This window comes from Etheostoma spectabile, chromosome 2 (genome assembly GCF_008692095.1).
Source record: "Etheostoma spectabile isolate EspeVRDwgs_2016 chromosome 2, UIUC_Espe_1.0, whole genome shotgun sequence".
Lineage (NCBI taxonomy): Eukaryota > Metazoa > Chordata > Actinopteri > Perciformes > Percidae > Etheostoma > Etheostoma spectabile.
The window spans coordinates 25,063,801-25,080,518 of record NC_045734.1 but is presented as its reverse complement, the minus strand read 5'-3'; the positions used below and the strand labels follow the sequence as shown (position 1 = coordinate 25,080,518).

The 16,718-nt window shown below is 39.6% G+C and overlaps 1 protein-coding gene across 1 annotated transcript; it reads right to left on the bottom strand.

Annotated features, from left to right (window-relative positions):
- Window positions 1-1,184: 1,184 nt before the first annotated feature.
- parn (poly(A)-specific ribonuclease (deadenylation nuclease)) lies at window positions 1,185-10,511 on the bottom strand. The gene is made up of 26 exons (XM_032528734.1): window positions 10,409-10,511; window positions 10,081-10,158; window positions 9,899-9,978; window positions 9,720-9,787; window positions 8,846-8,927; window positions 8,571-8,631; window positions 7,665-7,830; window positions 6,563-6,625; window positions 6,405-6,443; window positions 6,289-6,331; window positions 6,123-6,203; window positions 5,911-5,967; window positions 5,624-5,701; window positions 5,468-5,511; window positions 5,344-5,386; window positions 4,849-4,924; window positions 4,648-4,758; window positions 4,485-4,554; window positions 4,330-4,385; window positions 3,713-3,799; window positions 3,555-3,629; window positions 3,293-3,467; window positions 3,041-3,168; window positions 2,690-2,744; window positions 2,458-2,606; window positions 1,185-2,093 (listed from the first exon to the last, which is right to left on the bottom strand). The coding sequence occupies exons 1-26, from the start codon at window positions 10,425-10,427 to the stop codon at window positions 2,047-2,049; spliced, it is 2,031 nt and encodes a 676-aa protein (XP_032384625.1). The 5' UTR covers window positions 10,428-10,511; the 3' UTR covers window positions 1,185-2,046.
- Between the last annotated feature and the right edge of the window lie 6,207 nt (window positions 10,512-16,718).

Sequence of the window (16,718 nt, the reverse complement as noted above, 5' to 3'; positions counted from 1 at the left end):
TTACATGGTAACTTCAGATACATTTACTTTGCAACGTGACTCTTATGTTATATAACCATAGACTATATGGGACAAAGATATACTTAAAACCTAGTGAAGCTAAATCTTACCTTGAATTATCCAGCAGCAGTTGCAACCACATTGCCAGTGAAAGTGGTTAGCTAGAGTAATGGTAGAGCAGCGTTGCTAACTCTCAGCTAACGTCAGTCAGATCCCGCCCATAGACTGTATATCCCGCCCACCGGTCGGTGGCTCCGCTCTCACTCCACCCTCTTCTCTAAAATCGTCACATCCGCAACCAGATGGCTGCGCCCATAAACGCAAACTCGACGACTCATTTCTGATCTCCACAAACCATGGTGACGTCACACATGCTCTGTCCACTCATATTAACGGTCTATGATCTGATCTGCCTTCTCAGACGTTAATCATTGTATGCATTTTGGCTCTTGGTTTTACTAACAAATCAGTTTGTCATAAACACATGCTGAGGTGGAGTTTGAAAGTCTTCTAGATACAATTTGTTCTCCTGGAAGACAGACGGCAGCTTCATAAGGTGACTGAAGACAAGCCTTATCAAACACCATGTGGGTAATTGAATGTTAAATTTTACTTAAACTACTTTTAACTTGCAGTATTTGCTATACAGGATCTATGGATTTTTACTGCACCATTAAATTTGCTTTGTCAAACTCTCTTTTCATTAACCATGATTAAAATCTAGCGTTTCACTTTGGTTCCAAAAACAATCTAGGTCTTTTTCACAGCTGACTATGACTGGTCATGGTAGGAAAAGCATGACTGTACAAAGAATTTCAGATGGTAGACCTAATAAGTTCATTAAAAGTGTAAATTAATTTATCTTCAATGTTTGAGGCCCAGTTCTGTCAGTGTTATGGCAGGGGAGAATATAATTAGCGATTGAACATTTTTAAACAACAGCTGGAAATCTATTCAATGTGGCTTTTGTATGTTACCCCCCCTTATTCTTAATAGTCTGGTTTTAAGCCAATCAGAAAATTGATCTATAATTAAGTATTATTGAAATAAAACTGAGATATTAAATTTTTACTGAGTGGACATAATTGAGATGTGTGTAACACCTGGACGTATGACAGTAACTCTAAAGGGACATGTCCAGTGCTGTGATTGAGTAAGTTTGGGAACAGAAAAGACAAAACAAATACTAAGAAACAGTCTTTAATTTTTTTCCTTTCCAAGGAAATAATGGTTTTTAAACTTTGTTATACAAAAATGTATACGTCTTCTTAACGTTTACACCTTTTGCATTAGAACATACTTTTACATTGTAGCAGGTTGACAGTGACAAAACATTAAACAGGTAAAGAAAAACAAGTCTGTACAAAAAGAAAAGCACCTCTCATGAAGGATCAAAATGCCACCAATAATAAATATCACATCATTGATAAGCTTATATATGTTTTGATAAAACTGGGGAGGTTGACGGAACTTAAACATTTAAAAAAAATTGATAAAATACTAAATAACCCAGATATTGTAAACTACAGGACCTGTCCGGTGGCATTTTATCTCACGATTTATGAAAGGGCTTCACAGGGATACAGAGACTGGAGAAAGTAACATCTCCCTCACATGCACACAACTCACTCACAAAATGTAAGACTGATTGGAGATGACTGTGTCATTAAAAAATGAATGATTTCAAAGTGACAGCATGGCTGTGGTGGCAGATTCCAGTCCAAGCACAATAAATGAACATTGTTGAGTTTAGATTTTAAGATTCTAGTAAAGAATGTGTGTTTCCCCAGAACAGTTGCCCGCCCCTTTGCTAAAAGATCAAAATATGGCAGCTATTATTATGGCTTGTGTTCTCTCAATGGTCCAGTCAAGTAAGCTTGGCTGGTAGCTTTGGACACGGTATCCACAGCCGTTGAGTGAACAAATTAATTTAGGGCATGCACCACTACTAGTGATGTGCAACCTTACAGAAGAGCACCGTAAGTGCTTAAGAGACCGAGCAGGAGCTCATTGTGAGACAGTGGCTTCTCCACTCCTCACCTCTCGCTACCAGACTTCTGGGACCTCAAACAGCGACGTTGTAGATTTAGCCCCTGTACAAGGGACAGACATGTAAAGATGAGAACAAAAACACCCACAGGACCTTGATTTTGCAAGTTATCGTTCAGAAATCTTAATTGGCAAATTATTTAACCCTTAAAAAAATTAAAATAATCCTAAATAAAATTTAAGAAAAAAAATTAGCTAAACATGTAGAAAACAATTATTTTCAGGATAGGTTGCGCTACTTAGAAATGTCTTGAACATGATTAGCGGAGAAAACAAAAAGGGTCTAAGTGTTTTTTCTTTAAAACTGTTCTCAAATTCAGTGTCTTTTATTTAGGATTTTTTGGACATCAACCTCTTAACTGTTTGAGCTGTGTCAAGCTGATTCAAAGTATTCACTGACGAACGCACCTTTGGACTTCTTTTTCTTTTGACCTTTCTTCCTATGGACTGTTGTGGCTTGTTGCCAAGGGACCGTCCCCTCAGCATCATTGCCTTCAGGACTTTGCTCTTCCTCCTCATCAGGGACTGGACTGGACCCCGCTGAATCTGATGCATCTCTGCAGGGCACAACAACCGTTAAGAGACTTGAATCACAGCAGAATAACAGTGGCAGCATAAGTGATCGCCTCCATTTACTCACGCAGTCTTGAGCCATCCTTCTGAGGTCTTGCTCTCAATAGCTTGCCCACTTTTGTCTGGGAAACAATGACAAGCAGTGCATGAGATTGTCAATTAGACCCATTTATGCAGAGTGTGTGTGTATGTATAAACACACACAAGTCTCAGTGGTAGAATAATTGCAATGATTTAAGACTCAATGATGACAGAGGAGCTCCAAATGAATCCACCAAAATGTACTGCATTAATGATGCAAATACTGTAAATCTATTTTCTAACAATTGTTTGTTAGTGTTTCTCGATAATTTGCTTTCATTTTTAATAAGTTTTTTTGGGGGAAATCTGCTGCACGTTACCATGCACACACACCCACCATCAGTTTTCATCTTCTTGCTGCCTGTGCTATCCGGGTACAAGCAGTGACTCCAACCATCTGTAACTGGAGCATCTCCGGTCCCCTGCTCTCCCTGAGCGGGACTGATGCTGCGTTTCCTCAAACCCCTACACCAAAGACAAACATGCATCAATAGGAATAGAAATTATGCATACCTGCAGAAACTCCCAAGGAGAGATGTAAATGCACTGAAAGTTATGTTTTAAATGCAGCCTATCAGTGCAATAGTACCTGGGATATCCAAAACCAGCACAAGTCGCGGAGGTGTGGTGAGGTTTCATCCAGCTATCCTCTCCCCAAGATTTGGGCGTCTGGTTGAGCTTCTCCTTGTCCTGCTGCTTACCCTGGATGTACTCCGCATACGTCTGGATCCTGTAACTCTCTGCATAGCGGCTGGTGTTCATAGCTGCGTGATGAGACAAAGACATTAACAGACCGCAGCAACCTTTGTCCCGTCTGTCCTGTGTTGTTCCATCTGGGGTGTCCAACTCACCTATCTGTACCTGGTCCGTCTGACTTAGGGACACAAATGCTGACGTGTCATCTATCCAGGAAACCTGGATGTTTCCTGAGTGAATAGTGGAAGTAGAAAGTGAGTGATAAAACAATGTGAAAATAGAATTAAAAAAAAAAAAAAAAATCCCATCTTACCAAAGGCACTAAAGAGCTGGTAGAGGTCACTAGTCTTCCATTCTTTGGGGAAGGTGACATACAGGACATGGTCTCTTTTAGGTTGCACTGTAGGAACAGAAGAGATGACCGGGGAAAACAGCAACAGGTGAGGTAGAGAAGCGGCGATAGGGGTTATAAGAAAATCAAAAGTTTAACAAGTGGCTGGTTTAAAGCTTTGGCAGGCTAAAAATATTTACACAGCTTAATAGTATGGCCTGTGACTTTATTTGGAGTTTTCCTGCCCCCTCGTGGTCAGAAATCACATAATGTTCTCAGATTTTTGTAAAAAAAAAATGTTTAGATTTTATTTCCCCTTTAAAACACTTATCTGCATCCTTTGGGACCCAGAAAACACATTGAATGCATTTCCTTTCTCGTTTAGAACATTTCAAAGCAGACCAAAACCATTTTAAAATTGTGCAGTTTACATCCATGTTTAGTTCTTATTCACGGCTTTAATGTTTGCTGGAAATTAAAAGAAAAGTGCACCAAGATGCTAGCAGAGGCTGCCACAGGGTACCTTTAAATCTGGCAATATTTCCAGGCATGTAGTCAATCCTGACTTATACCTCTGCTGTGCTAATGGTCATACTCACAATCTGGTCCTGTGATGTTGAGGTAGGGAATATCTATGATCCGCATCAGGAAAAGCCTTGAGAACAGAAAAAGAAGCATTTCATTTATTTTTTAAGATTTTTAGCAGTTAATGAAAAAAAGCCCCAAATAAAATGCATTTAAGTGCATCTCTTACTTGTTGAAGAAAGGCTCAATTAGTTTTGAGTGAGCAGAGATGTACGCTTTGGGTGGAGTCAAGAAAGAGCCTGTAAAGAGAGCGTTGCGCATACAAAGTCAAACATGTATTCAGACACCTTTTATTTGATCTGCAAACAGGATCAGTGTGCTTGTGTGCATACCCAGGTAGTTGGCCATCGAGATGAAACAGAGGCCTGTGATGTACGCATCGTAACCGGCCTCGTGGAGCTGTCCTTGGGCTGTGTCATAACCGGGGAACCCCTCTGCCGTTTCTGACAAGAACAGTACACATTAGAAAGAAGGCGTTAGCAGGATTTTGTACGATGAGAGTTGTTTAGACAAATGTTTGTCTATTTACTCACCAACTTGTGGTGATTTGAAGGGGCTCTCCTTCAGCTGTTTCTCCAACTCTGCCAGAGACGTGTTAGTGATCAGCTCCTGAAACACAAACTTCTAATCTTTAAAAACATTTGGAGGCTCTAGAGCCACGTGTTTGCTTGGTGCTCTGACCAGTGATGAGCAAAGATTCAACTACTTTTGGGGTTCTCTTTGATGAGTGAGTGAGTGAATGTACGATACATGTACAGTATTCGTATTGAACCAAAACGGTCAGGGCGTGTCCGTGCATGAATTTACACGGAGCATACATGGTATAAAAATAAAATTTGCGTGCAAATTAATTAATGTAATGTGGAATTGTTAGATACGCAGGTTCTAGGGACAACTAATCTGTAGCCCCGCCTTAGCTCTGAGGCTAGCCGAACTCCCCACACGCAAAATGATCACCTTCCTAGAACATCTCAAACACTGAAACACAGTGCCACTAGTATTCTACAGCACTGAAGGAGATCATTTACCTTAAAGGGCTGAGTGGAAGCCATCAACTTTGTGTCCAGAATTCTGCAAAAGGAATAGATAAATATATTAAATAGCACTGTTGTGAGGACAAGTAAGCAACTTTATCTAAGCAGATAGTATTACCTTGGGAAGACACACATTGTGATCTCTTTAAAGTCTTGAAGATCCTGGAGAAAAGAGCATTGGCACAAATTCATAAAATCACATTACTTAGCAATAAACCGCCATTTCATGAAGCCAAAAATTGGTTAATATTTAAGACATCCACAAAGTGTTTACCTCTGGCAGAGGGCAGTAGAACTGGTGGATGGTGTGCATCACATCCAATAGCATGTTATGACCAACCACAAGTTTTGCCTGGGTGTCAGATGAAATAGGTTTAGTGTATAAGTCAGATTTTCCAACACAAAAATATTCAAAGAAAATAGTGAATTAACAGTGATTCCATGTCCATCAGTGATTATGAAACAGAGATATTTATTCTAACCGCTGACTTGAGATTATTGTGCAATTCAAAATTTGGAGCAGATTTACAGATCGACCCTGATAAAAATTGGTTAACTCACAGATTTGGTGATGGCGTGGATGACCCTGGAGAAGCCAACAGCATCATTTAGCTCCTCCTGTTAGAGATAAAGTGTGAGGTGGGTAGGATTATTATACGATTTTAAAACTAGTGCATCCCAAAGTGTTCCAACATTCAATACACTCCTCACAATTAGGACAAGAATGTGACTTAACACTTTAATTCAATGTCCACCCCGAACCCCAAACTCACCTGCTCTCTCTCTTGTTTCTGTTGTTCCCTCCTCTTCCTTTCCTCATCATCTACTTTGCTGACCTGGATGTATCGCTCCTTCTGCACACATACAGAAATTACAATCATATCTCACACGTTCCACACAAAAACTGGCAAAATTGGTTGAAATGAGACATGTTCTTACCTTTTCCGTTTCCACAGTTTCCACATGAAGCCCCTTGGGAAACCTGTGAAAACAAGACAAATCTTTATCTTCAATTCAAAACAAAAATAAATGCACAAGTGTTGAGTGACACTCACTTCCAGTTCAGTGTTTGGTAGATCAGCTTTCTCTGAAACCTGGTAGGCAATATAAATATAAGTTGAGTTAATTTAAAAAAAAAAAAAAAAAAACTAAATGTACATGATAGATATAACTTAAGTGTAGGTGTGGTATTCTGATAGAAGAGCGTGATTACCCAGTACATGGGTCCAAGTCCAAAGTCTTCTCTGAGTTAGTGAAGAGGGCCTCGACCTTCTCTCTGTGGGGAAAACAGGAGAAGACTAACATGATTGTGTAAAAGATGTGCCTTGCCCTTAGATCCCTCAGATTAGTCCAGTTATTCCAAAGACAATTAAACGAGAATAGTTGATCCACCTTAAGGTCAGACCACCAGTGAGCTTGGGTCAAGCGGTCGCTAACCCCCTTCACCTTTATCAACAGGTGGCAAGCATACACTGGAAGTTGATTTGGGTCTTGAGTAGTTGTAGCATTGATTTATCCAAGTTATCTAAATAACTACATACATTCATGGGGGGTGGCAGTAACTCAGTCTGTAGGGGTCCCCATGCGGACCAAAGTACGGTGTGTGGATTGGTGGCTGGAGAGATGCTACTTCACCTCCTGGGCACTGCCAGATACTCTTGAGCAAGGCACCGTACCCCCCCCACCGCTCAGGGCGCTGGTCCAGCAGGCAGCCCACTCACTCTGACAACTCTCCATTTGTGCATGAATAGATCCTGAGCGTGTGTGTGTGTGCGCGCGCATTTCAGGCCTGTGTGTGATTACAAACAAAAGTGTACGCAAAGTGTAAATTGTAATTTTTCCCCTACTGGGGATTAATAAATAGTGGTAATGTGGCTCTTGTTTCAAACCATGATTGGTAGCTGTGTATTCTGACAGGGCTGTGTATGAGGATTGCGATGGAAGTTGTGCATGGTGGTAACAGCATAGTTCTTTCACACTAATATAAACCAGCTGACGTGGCTTGCCCCGTGATTACCTTTTGTTAAGGGTATATTGGGCATGGCCAACTGGAAGGAGACCCCATCATTGACCCAGGACCCACTAGGAGTCTTATGGGAGGGACCATACTTCCTCATTTGCAGGGTTTCTGCCAGTGTATTGCAAGTTTGCTGGGCAAAAGCGTTGGATTTGTTTTTTTTCCAGAGCTTTTTTTAGGACCAGACGATTAGGCCAAGAGAGAATGAGTGTGCCGAGTATAATTTTTAATTTTATAATTTATACTTTTAAATTGACATGTTTTATACAAAGTACTCAATATGTACTGAAACACTTACATCACCCTGTTGATGTAGTCTTTATGCTCCTCAGGTACGTGTGCAGGGCCTTTGGAGGAGGGGGAGATGTAGGATGGTGTCCCTACACCGTTAGCATGTTGATTTCTCCTCTCCTCTGTCTGCTCCCTCAGCTGGGCTTCCTCTTCTTGGTTTAGATATGGGATTCCTTTGAAAACCAGACAAGTCACAATTATACGATGGCAGCTTCAACACATTCACTGTCCTAGACAACTGCAAAAGACTACTACAAGACGCGCAAGCAATTTGTTGAGCATTAGTTTTAAGATTGTATTCTTGCATCATTGGGAAAATAAAACAAGCTACAAAATTTACATCTTCCACAGGCTCCGCTAAACCTGCATTATCTTTTGTGTGTGGTTAGCGGTACAGTTTTGGAGGGGTGAACGTAAACAGCATAACCCTCTACCTACAGCAGACTCCACATCATTCAAAACAAAGACTGACTGACAGATTATTAAAATTATTAAAAACTCAGACCGATTTGTCATTTTGTGCACACTGCAAAGCGATTCAGGAGGTCTGGACGCAGGCTAACCAAAAGAACCGTATCACAAGCCTGAGTGAAGGGCAAGTGGCCCAGAGCCAGCTGTTCTAGTATGACTGATTATTACAGCTTTTCAACCAAACACTGAAGCTAGATAATGTTCGTAACTTTTAGATACTGGTGCCAATATGAATGATTCTGTTCTGAACTCAAAATGTTACAGTTTAACAAATTGAGTAAAAAGTTCCATGTGTTTAATGTTGTCTTAACATCTTAAAAAACACTATGCCTAATTTAACTAGAGCATTAAACACAAAGATTTAACTAACAAATTGACCAAGTATTCACTACCAATTTTCCCTGTATAAGAAGTTTCATATCTGGTGCTGCGGTGTACTCACCATGACAGAACACCTTGTTGAAGTCAAATCCCTGACTGGCCAGGAAGTCAATACTGGAACTCTGAAAGGACAAAGACAATCTACCATTTGAACTTTAAAGCAAAAAGCCCAACAGGTGTGTCTTTTTTTTTTTTTTTTTTTTTTTTTTTACAGCTGACCGGGTGTTTACAGGAACAATCATTTTAAACCATCCGAGTCACTGTCACTATTACAACTCATTTATCTCAGTTCACAGTGAAGCAATCCAATAACCACAAGGAGCAACACTGACTTACTTGACAGATGAACTTTAAGTCAGGGGATGTCCTGTTGAACGGTTTTGGGAATACATAAAAATTAAAAGACTTTGTGATATACCTGCAGAAATGGGAACACAGGAAACAAAACAATGGCGGATTAGTGAAATAATTCCAGCTGCTGGGAGTTTTACAATAACCTGGGTGCAAGTCACATTTCATATGCTAGCATCCTCGCAACCACTTTTTCAAAGTTGGTGCCAAGCTCTTTTTTTAATATTAGTTAAACTAGCTTTTGGGCACCAGCACTGTTGCTTGTCTTGTAATACAGTTTTGCTTTAATTCAGAAGATGATACCGAGTACTTGTGATTTGTCTGTGTGAAATCGCACATGTCAAAATGTTCTACCTTTATTGTCGTAAAAAAGAAGCCATTTTAATATGAGCAAATGACCGGGAACAAATTTCATTCTTTTATGTACTGCACTGTCCCTCAACCGTTTTGCACATCCTGCTCTAAACCATACAGCCTTCTTTTCATATTGTTTAAGAAAATTAGAATACATATTTGTTCACAGGTTATTGTGTCTTTTACACATATTGCTTATTTCCCTTTAATATAATAATGTATGCACCAACAATTGTTTTGCAAGTGTTAATTACCTCTCTTATGCTGATGTATTTATTTATAAAATATCTAAGCTTTTCTGAGGGTTATTTGTTTATTATGTGCTTTAGCTTTACCAACATTTCGGACATATATTGTTCATAAAACGGTCCAAAATTATATTTGAATGACAAGTATCTTATCCTATGACTGACAGTGTTTGGGATCCATTGGGAAATAGTGCTTAAAATGTGTCCCTAAATAGCAATGTCAGAAGTTCTTCATTTGTGACGCAGACATCACTCACTTTGACTTTGTCTGGTCGTACGTGAATGTACATAATCCAAACTGGAACAGCAGAAAGTCCATTGAGTGCTGGGGGGGGGGCAGAAGGATAGTTTAAATTAGATACATAGTACACTACTGAACTACGGAGGAAAAGCAGGATGCATTGAGGTGTGCAGTGTGCATTTCATCAACTCTAACCTTTTTAAGCTTCGTGTATCGCTCTTCCGGTGTGTCCAGTCCGTTGGTGAGTGCACTGACATTAGGACCGTCGCTTATCCCTGGAGAAAAAATATAAAATAACACAGAACATAATTGTTCAACACAGCGTTGGCTTTTTCAAACTCAATTTTTGCTGAAACTCTTTACACGGTTAACGTTACCTGAAAATTCTCCATCGATGGCAAGGAAGTCAGCCTCCTCTATCGCACTGTACACCGTGTTTAAACTGTCCTTATAATCTGCAAAAAAAAGGGAAAGCGCATCCGTAGCTATGTTAGCGTGATGAGGAAAGCGTGCTAGCCTGCAGCGGAGCACTGAAACCCGCAGCCTTGCAGCTACATAGCTAACTGGCTAGCAGCACAAAATAGCTGAAGAATTAAAGAGTTTTGTCCGTTTTGTATAAATATTAGGTCACTACTCGGTTGTGCATTATCACACTGTATATAGAGAGCTAAAACTCAAGTGAGCAAAATGTGCCTAGCTACTTACTTTGGCGTGTCACCTCCATCCCCGCACAATGACTGAACCTGCTGACAGCTAACGTTAGCTAGCCTACGTCAAGTGGCTTTTTAACCGTTTTACAAACACTTCCGGTGCCAGAAGACAGTGTTTTTTGTACACGCCTATTTGGTGTTTTAATTGAGAGAGTTCAGATTTAATATTTTAAATAGCATCCCTTATATTAATTATATGAGTATGTGATTTATTAAATTGTGTGTTGGCTGCGAAGTTACAGAGATATAAGAGGGGAAATTGAGTATCTTACATTTATCATGTAGATTAACTCCCTTAAAAGAACTAAGATTATATGTTATTCTGTTCACTAAGGAATACATTTAAGAGCATTTAGATGTTGCAGTTCGTCAATGTGGAGCCAGTTTTACATATTATATACTACCAGGTAGATAATTTAGTGTTGTAGGCCTACTGCATCAAATCAAATAATATAATGTGTTTTTTTCTGTTATAAAGTAAAGTAAGCGTCAAATGTAGCCTAGTGGAATAAAAGTACGTATTTCCCTTGTAGTGGAGCAGAAGTATAGAATACAAGAATAAAAATACTGAAATGAAATACAAGTATATCGAAATTGTAGGGCTACTTTATGTCTATCTAAAGTCTATCTTCTTCTGTGTTAGGCTAAATCTTATGCCATGCTTTATTAGTTACCTCAAGGCTACATCGAATTAGGGAATCAATATGCTCTCAAAATGCACTGCAATGTACTGTGACCTCATGCATAGATTTTAACTTTAACTTTTGGTGACAGGGGGTCATCTAGAATAAGTGTGCACAAAATAACACAACCATTTAGGGTCTCTGCTTTCATATTCTTCAGGATCAGAGGGGGCTGGAAACATCAGATGTGACATTAAAACAAGGTAACACAGGACCGGATGTTGCACAGTCTATCACAATATGATGTAGGCTTTCCATAGGAAAGTCTATGCCACAAAAATCTGCCTTGCCTGTGAGCAGGATTTGCGGCTTTGACCGGATCATGGTTGCATAAGTTTACAATCCTGATGTGATTTAAGGTGGTGTCTTTGAAGCCAGGCTGGTGATACAGCTCCACCAAGTTTCTAAGAGGCAGAGCAGTTTGTGCGATTATTATCCACTTATTGTGCTATTCTAAGAAAAACATAAAAAGTATTTCTAATAAGAAAGTGCCTTTACAGTGAAATCAGGGATGATATATTCCCTTCATTAAAATGCAAAGATGACATTTCAAAAAGTCAAACAGAAGGTTTTTCTGTTCTTTAATGAAGGAAAACAGGAGAAGGCTTCAGCTTTTATGCTTAATGTTTTCTCCAGGGTGTAATTTTGTAGTATTATATTTTTAATGGTATTTTACAAATATGTAATAGGCTACAAAGTCTTAGCCTACAGATTAAAAGCATTTAAACACACAACAGAAATCTATTATCTTACTGCATGTCAAATATGTTGCCTATGCATAAAACAAGCTGCATTCGGTATGCCTTTGTTTTTGTTTTTATTACAATTATTATATTAGTTTTACAAGCTTGTGGGCTTGGATGTAGACAGACTATACACTCCCTCTTATTTTTTTAAGATGAAAACAAGCAGAGGGAAATGTATTACAAAATCAGCACTGAGATCAAAATCATGTTAAAAAAGCATCACACTTAAGAACAAAAAACAACAACCATCAGGGTGACCAATTTGAGTGACATAGAAAGAATAGATTACAGCAGAGCACAACATGGTGACAAGCGCTTACATAAGTGGTAAATGACGAGGCTAATTAAACAGATTTAATTAAAGGTTGATGAGTGGAAGTGAGAGTGGGTGGAAGCATGTGTGTGTGTGTGTGTGTGTGTGTGTGTTGAACTTCAACAGAGGGCACCTGAATCACAATTGATCCGTAGGAAGCCTTTATTTTGGAATGACCTTTAAGGTGTCATTTCAGATTTACTGCTGTTGTGGTTTTTCAACCCACACACTCTGCAGCAGAATCTGTGACGTGTTGCTGAGAAACTGCAGATATATTCACTCAACTTTATCTATCTTGTGGTTTATCGCCCTGTAACACCTGTGAAACAGAAATGTCCTCTCAAACAGCTGAGCTAAAGCTGAATGAGTTTTTAATTTCTGTGAAAACATATCCCTTAAAAGGTTTTCCCACTCTTTTCACCATCATACATCTGTGCACTGTTTTGGCAAGTGAGTCCGAGATGAAAGACTAACTCTTACTCGACTCCACCTGTCCAATAATCTCAGGAAATCAAATTCTCTAAATGACTTTTGCTCCTTTGTTTAGAAGTGTAATTTGTTATATTGAGACAATTTTGAATCTTTTTTAAAAAGCAATTTGGGGGCATTTTATGATAGGTTACATATTTTGATGTTAAAACAAGACAAGCTCATATGTGCTTTGGAATGGTTTTTGGCAGTAGTGGAGCATAAATAAGTATTTAGAATTTTTTTAGATACTTGTCCTTAACTTGGGTATTTTCATTTTACGCTACTTTATACTTCTAGTCCACTACATTTCAGAGGCAAATATTGAATGTTTTACTCCATTACATTTATTTCAAAGCTTTACTAATTAACAGACTCAGATAATCATTATTAACTCTGTCACAACTAAGATGTTATGACATATCAGTTTAGGGTAAGCTACCTATCAGTATGTCATGCTGTCATGGCAACAACCGGATCGAAAGGCACAATACTGAAGAGGATGGATGACTTTCATTAATATACATATGTTATTTAAGGCATACAAATACCTAAATAAGTAAGTTAATAAGTAAGTAAGTAGGTACCCACCAGTATGTAAAGTAATTAAAATTTGCTCCGCATTTAGCAGCTGCAACATTAAAGTAATGAACACATGACTGCGTCAACAATTATAATCCAATTATATAATAAATGTTATTCGGAAGTGAGCCACAGTACATAATCTGTACTTTTACTTTTGGTATTTTAAATAGTGTGTTTTTTAATTCTACTACTATTGTACTTTTGCTTAGGTAAGAATTTGAAAGCAGGACTTTTACTTGTAACAGAATATTTCTACACTTGCTTCTTTTACTTCTGTGAATACTTCTTGCACAGTTTTTTGGTTTCTGTTATCATGCCGTCCTTGCTGGCTGCAAAACGATTTCAGTGTAAGTAATGGGAGACAGAATCCACAGTCCTCAGTTTGGGTAAAAGTGACTTTAAAAATTTACCTAAAGCTATGGTGACATTTCAGCAGTCTGAGTCTGATAAATGTTGTGGGTATCTTCCAGAGTTACATTATTTTTAGTGCAACATTTCCTGTTTGTGTTGCTATCTGTCTGCTGCAGCTCTGCAAGGAAACACTGTCTGTCATTTTTTTTACACAGAACGAGGACTGTGGATTTTTTTCCTTCATTACTTATACTTTGTATTAAAATCTCTTTTTAGGAAGGGATCTCTTCGCAGCCAGAATGGACAGCAGGAATGATTACAGCAAACACGGGACATAAAGGCATATCAGTGTTGTTTTCAATGGACAGCAACAGTGGAGTGATGACAGGAAATGAGAGGAGAGAGAGAGAGTGATGAGGAATGATGTGAACAAAGGTCCCCCACCCGGACGTCAACTGGTAACACACACACACTGGCATATACAAATTAAGGTCAGTGTTGTATAATAGTACCAATATATTAGATAATATGGTGTGTGTTTTACAGCTGCCAAAATTCGGTAACCTAACTCACACCCAAATTAACCCACTATGGCCTTAGGGCAAAGATGAGCTGTGTGCAGTGTGTATGTAGTGATTTACCTGACACAAGGGTCAATCAAGTTCAGTGTACTCACCAGGCTGGACATGGCAGTGTCATTATATTTTGCCTGGAGTCCCAGGTCCAACCTGTCCTGCTGTGCTGGGATATTCCTTAAATTGGACACAGGTTTGTAGTGTTTGTCAAATTAGTTTGTGGTCATTTTTATTAAACTCCAATACACTTTTAGGAATGTGTACCATGTTTGTAGACCGATGATCAAACTATATTGGCATTTTATTTCACTTTATTATTCAGTCATTATGTTCATGTTGGCCGTTTTCTGTCTAACCCTAACCTAATCAGTAGTGAGTGACATATCTATTCCACCAACGTCACTTTCAATATACTAAAGTTGTGGTAGCAGTTGCTATGAGCAGTTATTTTTCTTTAGGTCAGTGAAACATGCCAAATAAGCCAAGATTAGTTATATCCGTAAATTGAACTCCACCAGTCTGTATAGCTGAGTCAATCTCATCCACACTTTGGAGAAACATCAAATAATATTGTTATATGTCGTTCAATTTAGTACAGATTTAAAATACCTGCCATTATCAAGCCTGGACCCCTCTGCTGTCTGGTTTGATTTGCTGAACACAACTGAACAGTGGCAAAAACACAGGTTTCAACAGAAAAGAGAAATCTTTTGATTTTGTGGTCATATTGCAGCTTTTAAACATTTTTAAATGTTGACGATTTAACAAAATATAATCCTTGGTTTGACTCTAAACTGGACAGCCACCACAGGAGGGCGCTATACTCTGCAATTTATGATGAGTTGTTATCTTGCTTTCAGACAGTCTCTGCCCTCTTCCCTTTTACACACACACACACACACACACACACACACACACACACACACACACACACACACACACACACACACACACACACACACATGTAGATGCTGTAGCGCACTACAAAAGCTCTCTTCTCCCTCAATTTCTTTCTTCTTCATCAAAGAACATCATAGCTTTTTACAGTCAAAAGGCACATTGGGGAAGTCACAGACTGGGCAGAGTCAGGAAATGAATAAAAAGAATGGAATTTAGTCAGGGTGAGGGATGAGTGGTAGAAGTGGAAGAATGGGAACTGCAATTTAAGGTAACAGCAGGCTGACCATTAGCATCTGTCAAGTATGCGTTTTTTGTGTGTGAGCGTTTGTTTGTGTACTGATCCAAATTGTGTGCATCTCCGCAATACACCTGTTTTAGAGCAGACAAAAAAACTGATGAGAAGCCACAGAGGATGTTAAAAAGCCATCCGAAATCACGAAGGTTGGAGGAAGGCCCTGCTTAAAAAGGAGCACAGGTGAAGAAAAGAAAGAAGGAGTCTGCTTGTAATGCTAGTGGTTCAATAAACATTTTCTAGGCTGTCACACACACATAAAAGCGTACATGCACACATAGAGAGGGGAGCTCACATTTTTGTAACCTGCTCAGACAGTCGTGTTATTGCTCTCCTAATCATGCGTGAGATTAGGTGGCAGCACACAAGCAAAATCTCCTGTTGACATGTCCTATTCCATTTTGTCACACACACTCGCACACACACTCACACACACACACACACACACACACACACACACACTCACACACACACACACACACACACACACACACACACACACACACACACACACCACACACACACACACACACACCACTCTGTTTTATCAAGTTCTCAAGTGAATAGAAACTGCTTTTAGGCCAGATGAAGAAATGAATACCGTAAGTGTGGTTTATCACTCTATAATTGTAGGGTGGGAATGGAAGAGGAACAGAGACATGGCTGTGAAAGGGATAAAAGTTTTTCAGAGTTTTGGAAGTGTAACAGATAAGTAAGAACAAAGAATAAATTGATGGCAATTTAGTGAGAGGAGCTTTGCTGGCTGCCTCTCTCTGGTCTGGTTCTTTGTTTAAAAAGAACTTGTAGGAGGATGAGGGGTTTGACTGGGATGAAAGGAAGGGCTGGAGTGAATCTCAGCTGTGGAGACAAGGAGGAGGAAGTCTCACTCTCAGAGGTGACACTCGTAGAATTTGTGCCAACCATTTGACATCACTAGGGTACGGAAATGGCTTCACTTATTACATTTGGGACTTATCTCAGGTAAGGGTTCCTCCTGGGCGCAGCCCTAGGGAGGTGTACCAAGCACGTCCAGCTGGGAGGAGGACTCGGGGAAGACCCAGGACTAGGTGAAGAGATTATGTCTCCAACCTGGCCTGGGAACGCCTTGGGATCCCCCAGTCGGAGCAGGTTAATGTGGCTCGAGCAAGGGAAGTTTGGGGTTCCCTGCTGGAGCTGCTGCCCCCGCGATCCGACCCGGGATAAGTGGACGAAGATGGATGTGTAGAGTTAATCTCACATGATCAGAGTAGTGCTGCAAAGTGGTTCCCCATTTTTTCCTCTCAATGCGACTCAGATCTCAAACCAAACACATATGTACAGAACCAGAATCCAAATTCTGACTCGGTAATTTTGACTTTGACTATGTACAAAGGCAGAGAACAAGGCACACAA

What these genes read in the sequence shown, in the direction of transcription:
- parn (XM_032528734.1), bottom strand. An exon ending in GCTGGTTTTGGATATCCCAG is followed by an intron (nt 3,169 to 3,292) that starts GTACTATTGCAC and finishes TCTTTGGTGTAG; the next exon opens with GGGTTTGAGGAAACGCAGCA. An exon ending in GAAGGATGGCTCAAGACTGC is followed by an intron (nt 2,607 to 2,689) that starts GTGAGTAAATGG and finishes TGTGCCCTGCAG; the next exon opens with AGATGCATCAGATTCAGCGG.